At 37.4% G+C, this 12,347-nt stretch overlaps 1 protein-coding gene across 1 annotated transcript in view; it reads right to left on the reverse strand.

Annotated features, from left to right (window-relative positions):
- The window catches only part of COG6 (component of oligomeric golgi complex 6), a 144,310-nt gene that overhangs the window by 104,706 nt on the left and 27,257 nt on the right, over nucleotides 1-12,347 (reverse strand). The window contains 2 exon segments of the mRNA XM_043997486.1: nucleotides 8,942-9,007; nucleotides 9,009-9,054. Of these exon segments, the coding sequence (XP_043853421.1) occupies nucleotides 8,942-9,007; nucleotides 9,009-9,054 (112 nt within the window).

Below are 12,347 nucleotides of genomic sequence, written 5' to 3' on the forward strand. Positions count from 1 at the left end.
TGAGATCATTCTGACCACTTCAATACGAAATTTGTATCTCCTTCATCTGAACTCATAGAATTAAAGAATTTCAAAGTTAGAAGGCACCTCAGCAGCCATTTAACCTAACTCATTACCAAAAAAGAATCTCCCTCTACAATATACCAACCAAAAGTCAATCAGCATTTTCTTGAGGAACTCTTAGAGGACATAATGTTTATACTCTGACAGTTCAATAGATCTGTGAGCTCCTCAATGTATGTACTTCTTTAACAATGAAGACTGCAATTCATCTAAACCCTTTCATCTCTTGTGGACATGTTCTCTCACATGTGGCCCAAAATGCCAGGAGGATTTCTCTAGTTGTCTTGGCATAAGAAAGAACTATACAGGCTATTCATTGGTTCATCTTCACTCTTGCTATATGACTGGCTCACCTTCATTTCTAGTCATACATCTCTCTGATAACATCCCAAATATCCTGTGCACTCTTGCAGAAATTCTTGGTTGGTGATATGCAGCCTCTCCCTGCCTGCCATATGCTTCTCCAAATGCCTGGGATAATTCTCAACTTAAATCTTCAGAGACTGTGATATCCCAGTGCTGGCAACCATGCAGTATTTACTTAGGACCATAGAGAGAGGCCTGGTGGAAGGGACCGTAGATGCTACTGAATCCAGTTCTCTCACTTTAAAGAAGGAAACTGAGGTTCAGAAAAGTTTAGTGTCCTGCTCAATGATACAGAGGTAGTGTCAAAGACTGGATATGTACCCAGATCCTCTGAGTTCAGAGCTATATTACTGTTAAAAAAGATGGGACTTGGCTTCAGGGAAAATCCTGGGGTCCCAAAAACAATGAAATTTCTCCAATGGAATCCCAAACCACTCTCCTTTTTACTGATGGTCCCCAACATACTGTCCATGTGTCATGTTCTATCAAAAATATATGTACTAGGGGCAGCTAGGTGGCACAGTGGATAAAGCACCGGCCCTGGATTCAGGAGCACCTGAGTTCAAATCTGACCTTAGACACTTAACATTTACTAGCTGTGTGACCCTGGGCAAGTCACTTAACCCCAACTGCCTCACCAAAAAAAAAAAAAAGATATATATATATATATATACACTGGGGGGCAGCTAGGTGGTGCAGTGGATAAAGCACCAGCCCTAGATGCAGGAGGACCTGAGTTCAAATCCGGCCTCAGACACTTGATATTGTAACGATTGGAATGACGCCACCTGCTGGAGACTTACTGTAGAAAAGCTCCCCATGAAGTGAAGGTCTTTGAGGGCAAGACCAGGAGTCTTTTCTTTGGCGTCAGGAAGTGACGTCTGCTTGTGGAAGGAAGAAGCGGGGAGCCTGGCGCTCTGACTGGGGCTCTTTTTCCTGGGGACGCTGGTGGAGAAGGGAGCTAGAAATGCACTCTCCCTTTAATAGATAGATGAATGTAGGCCTTTTCTTCTCTCTTTACCAAATTCTTATTCTCCTTAATAAATGCTTAAAGTCTAACTCTTGCTAATGCTTATAATTTATTGGTGACCACTCATTAGATTTTAGATAGTCTAGCTAGAATTTTAGCCCTTAACAATATTTACTAGCTGTGTGACCCTGGGCAAGTCACTTAACCCAATTGCCTCACCCAAAAAAAAAAAAAATTATATAGGTGTGTGTGTGTGTGTGTGTGTGTGTGTGTGTGTGTGTGTGTGTGTGTGTGTGTATTAGGGGCAGCTAGGTGGTGCAGTGGATAAAGCATCAACCCTGGATTCAGGAGGACCAGAGTTCAAATCCGCCTCAATACACTTGACACTTACTAGCTGTGTGACCCTGGGCAAGGCACTTAACTCTCAGTGCCCCTCCCAAATAAAAAAACAAATAAATGTATATATACATATATATGTATAATGTACTTAGATCAGCTTTGTGAGTTGACGATCCTATGTATATCTTCTGTTTTTGGTGAGGATGAACAGGCTGAATTTTTTCCCATAGTTATTGGTCCTTATTTAGAAGTGAGCCATCTTCCTTACAGGCTTTCTTCTTTTTTTTTGTTTTTGTTTTTGTTTTTTTTAGTGAGGCAATTGGGGTTAAGTGACTTGCCCAGGGTCACACAGCTAGTAAGTGTTAAGTGTCTGAGGTCGGATTTGAACTCAGGTTCTCCTGACTCCAGGGCCGGTGCTCTATCCACTGTGCCACCTTCTAATAAGGAATCTCCCATGCATATATAAATATCACATGATTCATTGAAACATGTAACAAAAGAGATAACTTTGTTCTATCAACTGACTGTTAAAGTCAAGGTATCAAAAACGAGACATGTTTACCAAATATGTTTGCCACCATTATGGAAGGCAGTCAGAACAGAGTCCAAAGGGATTCTATCTATAGTCCCCTATCTAGAAGTCCCACTAATGGACAGCAAGTTCCTGGTATGTTCCTATTCATGAATAGCATGATTCTGACCACATCAAGCCCTGAAACATTGCAAAACCTTGTAAATGCATACATAGCATTACGGCACAACCACACATAGCGCCTGTTTGTTGGTTATGTTACACCCACTTGCCATTTCTTCCTAAGCTCCTCAAGAGCAAGAATCATGCTTTCTATTTCTTTTGTATCTTCACAGTGCCGACTTAATCACAGTGCTAGGGCAGGTGCTCAATACAGATTTGTAGAGCTGATTACTTAATGATGCTAGTCAAAATTTTCTCATTTTATGGAAATGTCTTGTGCCTGTATAATTTTCACATTACCTCACTGGCTTTCAACTAATAAAAGAGACAACATTCTTTTTTGAAGAGTGATGCTAGTATCTCTCTCTTCTTTAACACTCAACCTTTTCTTGTTAAGAACAAAAGTTGAGCTGACATAGTATTCCCTCAAATGTAAATGGCACTAAAGTACAAGAAGACTACACATTTCAACACGCAATGAATGCCTTTATAAAACTTTAATTCACATACTCAGCTCTCCTTTAGGTAAAGTTCCAGCCAACACAAGGATTGTTTATACTGCCAAGGTAAAGAGGATGAAGGAAAGGGAAAGAACATACAAATGGTCTTCAAATAGCTAAAGGAGTATAATGTAAAACAGTATATAGACTTATTCTTTGTTGCTCCAAAAGGCTGAAGTTAGAGGAAAACAAACTTTGACTCAACACATGGAAGCATATTCTAACAATAAGAGTTGTTAAAATATAGAACAGGATGCCTCCCAAAGCAGTGAACTTCTTACCACTGGAGGTGTTTGAGCCAAGGTTTGATCACCATTTATTAAGGACATTATAAAAGGGATGCCATGGAAGTAAGTGTTAGTGAATTTTTTAAATCCTTACCTCTAGAAACGTATGTTCTACAAACACAAGTCAAGAACAGAGAAAATTCAGGGACTCTGCAGTGGTCACAATGTCACCCCAAGCTGAGAGGCATGCAGAGATACCAAGTTTTAGAGTTTGTCTTTTTCAAGGGCATAGGCAAGATTTACTTTGGTTTGGTCCAAAAACCACAAGCTATTCCTGCAATGTAGCACTGGACTGAATTCAATGTCCCCTAGGGTTCCACTAACCTGGTGATGATTCACAGCTGCACTAAAGAGCTGCCTATCACTCAGATCTAGCTCTCTCCAAACACAGAAAGTGATGCCCAAACTGAAGTAAAATCCTAACCACATTTGGGAGATAGGCACATATGACAATTTGCCAGGGCATGAAGCATTTTATACACTTTTTCCTTTACCCTTCCTATAACTCTTAATCTCATTATGTTTCCAGTTTCTGCATGTCATCTCCAACTTCCAAACTGGACAGTTACAGAAAAGAAGATGTTTCACACCTTATATGAACTACAGAAACTTAGCCCTTTGTATAATTTCCCACCTAGTATAAAACATTAGAAAATAACCAAAGTTAAAACTATGGAATAAAGGTATCTATTTAAATTACCTCCTACTTACAATAACAAGATTTTGGATAATATATTAAGGTATTTGATTATTTTGTTTGTTTGCTTAAACCTATAATTATAATCAGGGAATTCCCAGAGAGTAAATTACAATAACCAATGTAGATGGCAACATAACTTAATAGTTTCCTGGGACACTGAGAAGTTAAGTGAGTTGATGAGGGTCACAGAGATCAGAGATAGATCTGAAACTCAAGGGACTTCCTGACTCCTAGAGAAGGTAGCTCTTTTTCTCCTATGCCACAAAGGAAATTGTTTTCCCTTTCATGTTAGCAATATATTATTAGCTAATGCGCATTTTGGTCTATATTGGACAAGAGACACACTTTAGATGCTGTAAGGGATATAGAAAACTTCTCGGCCTACAGGAAATTTAAAATCTAGTTGGGCGAATAAAACATAGAGGAAATAGCAAAAGAAAATTATAGTCATAGCAAAAAAATCATCTAGTACACAAATTGAATACATAAGTTATCTTAAGGAAGTATAAATAGAGTAGGGTGGGATTATCAAAATTAAAAAAAGGTTTCAGAGAGTTCTTAAAAACCTGATTAGTTTTTTAGTCTCAAATTTTTAAAAAAACAGGAAAATAATTTGGTCTGTAATTGTTATATTAAGGCATCACTTTTAACAAAATTAGGAGAGAAATGGCTTAACAGCTAACAAATTAAAAATAATAAGAAAAATAAATGGAATTTAAAAATCACTAGAGAAAGCATAGGACAGTGGAAAGAGCATTGGCTCTAGGGTTAAAGGACCTGGGTTTTAATTCTATCGCTAATGTTTGCTACCTTGGATGATCTTGGGCAAGTCACTAAAGCTACTTTGGCCTGTTTTCTTATCTGTAAAATGAGAGGGTTGGACTAGATAGCCACTGAGGTCTTCCAGCTCTGGTTTAATGAACCTATATATAAAAACCTCAAGGGGGCAGCTAGGTGGCATAGTGGATAAAGCACCGGCCCTGGATTCAGGAGGACCTGAGTTCAAATCTGACCTCAGACACTTGAAATTACTAGCTGTGTGACCCTGGGCAAGTCGCTTAACCCCCACTGCCCCACCAAGAAATAAAAAACAAACAAAAAACAAACAAAAAAACCCTCAATGACACCTATCAAGTGCAGAATGGCTGAACAATTCATAGTATAGGATTGTGATGGAATACTAATGTGCTAAAAGAACATCTAGTTTAAACAAGATGTAGAAACTGAAAGGAGGTAATTCTATCATTTCTAGTTTATATTTGATATTTTATGATAGTTTGCCTTGATATTTACAATTGATATTTTCTATTGAGAAAATCCTCTAATTGTTTTGGTTGCTATTTAAATCTTTTCTTTTTGGGGGGGTGGTACTGGCCTCAGTAGATAGTAAAAGCAGCTGATGACAAGTTGCACTACAGTAGCTACATACATTTCAAGACAGATATAACTCCTTACTAACATCTTCTAGAGTCAATTTATCTCAATTGCTTTAATCTTTCTTCAATGGCATTTTAAATCATTTATATTGTTCTCTGAGTATTTCTTGTACTACTCTCATAGCTTCTAAATCATTGAGAAAACAGCATGCACAAAGCTGTTATCCAGACAGTGGACAAAAAAAAAGATTACCCTGTGATTCACAGGTAATGCATAGTTTCCTATTTATATATGATAACGACACAGTTATCTTTTAAAAGATTTCATTTCATGAGATTTGTCACTACAAAAGGCTGCTCTTGAGTCCATAAAATAGATATAACAGTTAACTATATTGTAAGAAAGTTCTTTGAGGACAGGGTTCTTGCCCTATATTTCTTCATATACTCCAGAGTAGTTCTGCATGTGTCAACTCTCATTAAATATCTCTTGATTCATTATAAAATTGTAAATAGCATAATTAAAAAAAACAAATCCCATAGCAATTCCAAAAAATAAAAATAAATACATTCATACAAATTAGCACTCAGCTAATGTTATAGCAGAGCTTCTTAAATTTTTTTTATCTCAGGATCCCTTTGAACTTTTAAAAGTTATTGAGAACCCTCCAAAGAGCTTTTCGTTTGCATTACATCTATCAATATTTGCCTTGTCACAAATTTTTTAAAGTCTTAGCATTATGAAAATATTTTGAGCTGAATGACCCCTTGAAGGGGTCTTGGAGACCCAATGAAAAGATCTTAAGGACCCCCAGGAGTCCCTGGAGCTCACTTTGAGAACTTCTGTGTTTTAGGATTTCATTAATGCTTAGACTATATTGATATTTTGCAAAGCACAAAGGGAGAAAAAGTGGGACTTCTTGGCACAAAAGGAAATTGTTAAAGAGCAGGGAAACCAGTCTCAAGAAGCAGCCCTCTTCAGTGAAAAGGACTCTGGATTTACGACTCAAAGAGGACCTGAAGTGACCACTAGTTACCACGCCAGAACCTTAAGGCAGGGTAATATCTCTCGCTGCCACAGTTTCCTTCTCTATAGTCAGCCATGAGGGTCAGACTAAGATCAAGTTTAACACTGCTCATCCTAACCTATATCCTCTATTTCCCCCCTGATCACCTTAGGTATATCTGGAAAAACAAGAATAGACAAAGACAAGGACTCAAAAGTAGAATAAATTATGCACCAGAGAGACAAACAACTAGGCTGGTAGCTGTGGCTAAGTGGAAAAACGCACAGAGACTGAAGAGAATGTGTGAGGGTAAAAAGTAATGGATTATGAAGAAAGATAGTAATCACTATAAAATTAAGAGCCGTATTCTTAGCCAAAAAATCCCTGAACTTATGTGAATGTTTCACCCTAAGTTCTAACTAGGGTCAATGACTTTGCGTTGTTGCTGTTTCTTAATGTTCCATAAAAACCATATTTCAATACAAATGGTTTCCTTTATAATCCTAGGTATTTTAAAGCTCTTAAAAAACATCATTCTGAGAAGGGGTATATAGACTTTACCAGATTTCCAAAGGGATTCATGACACTATGAAAAACAACCAGATTAGGTGATATCTACTTGATATCATTCAATTCAATTCAAGAAGTATTTATAGTAACCCTACTAGAGGAGGCACAGTGTTAAACACTGGACATACAAGAAAGGAAAAAAAAAAACCCAAAGCTGGTCCCTGCACTCAAGAAATATATGTTCTACTGGTAAACAATGGCCACAAAGGTAAGTCAATGCAAATATATATAAAATAATTATACAGTAATTTCAGGTGGGATGAAGAACTGAGGGATCAGAAAGCCTTGCATAGGAAGTGCACTTGCACTGAGCCTGGAAGAAACTAGGATTGCTAGAGGTGGCAGTGAACAGGAAGAAAATGCCAGACACAGAGCGTGGTCTATACAAAGGCACAGAGACAACTGCTGTGATAGAATGCTGTGCACAGGTGCCAGTAGGAAGCCAGCTTGGCCGCAACAGAACGGTGGAGAAGAAGAGTGTGAAACCATTTGGGAGCCAGGCTGTTTTGGGGAAGGCTGGGAACGGGAACCAGCATTTATCAAGTGCCCACTATGTGCCAGGCACTGTGATAAGCACTCTGACAAATATTTTCTTATTTGATTCTCACAACATCCCTGAGAGGTAGGTGCTATTATTACTTCCATTTTACAAATGAGGAAATTGAAGTAATTAGAAGTTAAGTGACTTGCTAATAAGCATGTGAGGCTGGATTTGAACTCAGATAGGCCATGATGGACTCCAGACCCAACTCTCTATCCACTGTGTCACTTTGCTGCCTCCAGAGGCAAGAAAAAAATATAAAAAGATACCTCCGGGGGCAGCTAGGTTGCGCAGTGGATAAAGCACCGGTCCTGGATTCAGGAGGACCTGAGTTCAAATCCAACCTCAGACACTTGACACTTACTAGCTTCTGTGACTCTGGGCAAGTCACTTAACCCTCACTGCCCCACAGGGAAATTTTAAAAAGAAAAAAAAAAAAACCCTTCTTCTGCTCTTTTTGCAGAGGTCCATAGTATATAGTGTGGAAGAGTACATATAATATCAGATTTTTTTCAATGAATTGTATTGCTGGATTTTTTTTTTCTTCTCTTTTTTTCTCCCCAATTCTGTTATAAGGGATGACTCTCTGAGAGGGGGTAGTACAAAATGGAAATCTAGGTGATATAAAAATGAAAAAATATCAATAAAATCTGTTTTAAGAAAAGAAAGCACTGTAATAGCCCAAGTGAGAAATTATAAGAGCATGAACTAGGATAATAGACTTCTGAAATAGAGGAAAGGGATGAATATGAGAGATAAAAGCTGAGGCAACATCAATAAGACTCAGAAGGTGGTTAGATATGTGAGAGAAAAGAAAAGGAAAAAGTCAAGGATGATGTCAAGGAGAACCTGGACTACTGATGGTGCCCTCCACAAAAGTAGGGAATGTAGGATGAGGGCTCAGGGGACAAGAAAATAAACTATTTTGGCCACATTGGGTTTGAGTTGCCTAATGCAACATCCAAGTGAAGCTCAGTAGCATTGTGCAGTAGATGTCTCAGCAAACCAAAGACTAACACAAAACCAGAATAACAAAAGTAATCACAATTCACATTTAGATAATCCTTCAAGGTTTCTAAAGAAATACTATCATCCCCAGTTTACAGATTACTCAAATGAGTCACTTAAGTGACTTGCCTGGAGTCACAAAGATAGCAGTTAAGTGTCAGAACCAGCATACAAACCAATGTCTATGATTCTGAGTCCAGAACTTTAGCATTATGCTGCTAAAAAAACTCTCTTGAAAGGAAATCTCTCTTTTTGGCTATTTTATGTGTCTTATTATACATATCCAGGACGTAATTTTAAGCTGTTAAAGCGTAACCCAATTTATGTAGATATGTAAAGTGATCCAACTCTTAAATGGAATGGGTTTATAATGAACATAAATAAAAAGGTTTACAAACCTAAAGTTTTTGTTGTTGTTGTTTTTTTCAGGTAGAAATAAAAATATATCTATCTGGGGGGACATTTTTCTATACTCTATTAGATATCATTATTATGCTTTAATTCACTCAAATGGGATTACCTCTGTAATAGGTCCTTCTCTTGTGCCTCGGAGAAGACTCATTTCATCTGAAGTCAACTGGAATTTTAGCTAAGAAGGCATCTGCAACTTGGGCTCTTATTTCTAATCTTTGACTGGAATAAAAAAAAAGTCAAGCAAATAATTATTTCCATATGTTTATAATGGGTTTGTGATGAAATTAATATTCAATTAAAAATCTTAAAGGCCTACCGAATCTCCTAAAGGTTACTTTTTCTACCCTCAAATAATGTTGAAGTTCACCATAACAAAAGTGGCATTAACTAGCTGTGGCTTTGTTACCTCCCAGCTACCAGGATAAAGCAAGAAGAAGAATTGACTACTTATTCAAAAGCAGAAAGGGGCATGTTAAGAAGTTACTGTGAATAACATTAAAAAAATTCTGCCATTGGTATTTGTATTCAAATAGCTCACCAATTTTCTTTCAAGAGTGGAGTACATCATTGCTTTCAACTAATTTTCATAAGCATTATTAAAACATCAGTCATTTAAGTTTGAACCTAAAGTACACTAGACCTGAATAATCAAAACCATTCATCTCTTCTTCGTGAAATAATTACAATTTTAGGGTAGAAATAGGAGCCAATGAATTATTTGCCAATTTTTCCCAACTTCACTTCCCATCCTTTTTATATACTTGTTTTGTTTTTTCTTTTAATAGGTTATAGTTGAACCTCAGAAAGCTGGCCACCACTCATCATGGGTATTTTGCAGCTCGAAGTAACTAAAGAGTGGAGCTACTATAGTTGGTAAAGACATAACAGAAGATTAAGCAGGTGCCACAAAAGATATTGTTAGGCTGGGTGGGAGGTACAGTAGAAGGGATTCAATTTAACTAGCTCCTACTTGTAGGTAAAATTTTATACTAGGTGATAGGGGGAGAAAAAATTAAAGAGATACTTTTCCTGCCCTCACTGAATCAAGTGGGCAGACATGACATATAAATACCTTTAATACAAAAGAATACATGGTAAAAGAACAGGTCTGACCATGTTACTCCTCTGCCACAATAAACTTCAGTGGTTCCTTCCAAGACCAAATACAGAATCTTCTCTTTGGCATTCAAAGCACCTTCATAATCTAGCCCCTCCTCCCCTCACCTTTCCAGTCTTCTAGCACCACATTCCTCACCCGCTCTGATCCATTAACACTGGCCTCCTTGCCATTCCACTAACAACACACTCCATCTCTCTACTCAAAACATTTTCTCTGGCTGTTCCCAATGCTTGGAGTGCTTTTCCTCTTCACCTCTGGTTCCTGGATTCATTCCAGTACCAGATAAAATCTCATCTTCTACAGGAAGTCCTTCTCAACTCTCTTAATTCTAGTGCCTTATATTAATTATTTCCTATTTATCCTATATATAACTGTACATATAACTGTATATATCTTGTAACGATTAGAATGACGCCACATGCTGGAGACTTACTGTAGCAAAGCTCCGCCATGAGGAGAAGGCCTCTGAGGGCAAGTCATGTGGTCAAGGTCCTTAGTGTCAGGAAGTGATGTTTGCTCATGGGTACTGTCTATCAAGGCTACCAGCCAATCAACTTGAGGAGCCTCCCATTTCTGGGAGGAGGACACGAAGTAGGAAGTGGACGCGAGTGAAGGGGTGCTGTCTCTTTTTTGGTCCCTGACCTCGCCATGGTGGGTCAGATGATAGGGTCTCTTAAAAATAGTTAGATTTTTACCTTTCTCTCTGATTCTAATGCTCTGTAATAAATACTTAAACATTTAAATACTCTTGCTAAAGCTTATAATTTATTAGCGACCGTTCATTAGATTTTAGATGATATAGCTAGAATTTTAGCCCTTACAGTCTGTATATATTTGCTTGCTTGATGTCTCTCCCATCGGATTGTGAGCTATGTAAAGGCAGGGACTGTCTTTTGCCTCCTTTTAGCACTTAGCATTAGTGCCTGGCACATAGACAGGCACTTAATAAATACTGACTGACTGAATAAATGCATCAAAGAGCTAAGTACTATGTCAGGTTTTAAAAGAAAGGTCATTACCAACAAGAGAAGGAGGTGTCATATAAGTTGGACTTTAAGGAACAGAAATAAATTCAACAGGTGGGTTAAGTAAGAGGAGCAGGGGAGATTGAGAAGAGTTGGGTAAAAGGGATTGTGGCTTTGGACCTCAGCTAAAACTCAGTACTCTCAGATTTCAACATATAAATAGGTTCTAGGAATATAGTCTGTGTGTATGTGTCTATCCAAACATACTTATTTACACATACATGTATGTACACATATATGTATGTTTATACACACACACATATATATAAATTTTTCATTACTGAAATTATACATGTGCTTCACCAACAATTTTCACAGGATGTTAATGTCCAAGACAAATAATCATAATTCTAAATACTCATAATCTGTATTGCTATATTTCATTTTGCTTTCAATAACACGTCTTCATTCCTAGTTATGTAACTAAGAATTTTTAAATCATATGCTCACTCATGATCACTCATGCTACACATAACAATGGCCTCCAGGTGGCAGCAAAGTTCTATTTATCTCAAAGCCAACTTTAAATTATACATCCATGGATTTAAATAATATTTATGGTTTTAAATTTTTATGAATTGGTTTATGTAAAAACAAAACAAAATCTGTTCACAGGCTATTTACTTTATTATCTTTAGTTTAAGCATCAATTAGTACTGTACTAGTGTAGTAAACAAATTTATAGGGTAACTAATCAAAATACCTTTAGGATAGCACTTAACCATTTACACACACACACACACAATTATATGAGGCAGCTAGGTGGTACAGTGGATAGAGTGCTGGGCCTGGAGTCAAGAAGACCTGAGCTCAAACTGGCCTCAGACACTTATTCACTGTGTGATCCTAAGTAAGTCACTTAATCCTGCTTGCCCCAGTTCCTAAACTGTCAAATGAGCTGGGAAAGGAAATGGCAAACTACTTCAGTATCTTTGCCAAGAAAACCCCAAAAAGGGGCCATGAAGACTCAAACGTGGCTGAAATGACAAATGTGATCATGTGCTATATATACACATAAATGTGTGTATGTGTGTGTATATGTGTGTCACACGTGTCAATGTATAGATATACTATACAGAATTTTCATTTGCTGGCATCTGTTATACATACATGCCATATGTCACACATATACACTGTCACTTGCTTCATACATATGCATATTTTCTGCATGTATTATACAATATATGTATAGCACCTACATGCTATATACATTTGTGTTGTGTATATATGACATACAAATATGTATGTATATGCATATATATATATATATACACACACAGATGCATAGATACATTTACACACATCAAGACATAAAGGATTTCATATAATTTTTATCACAATAAGGACACTTGAGGGGCAGCTAGGTG

This window comes from Dromiciops gliroides, chromosome 3, assembly GCF_019393635.1.
Source record: "Dromiciops gliroides isolate mDroGli1 chromosome 3, mDroGli1.pri, whole genome shotgun sequence".
Taxonomy (NCBI): Eukaryota; Metazoa; Chordata; class Mammalia; order Microbiotheria; family Microbiotheriidae; genus Dromiciops; species Dromiciops gliroides.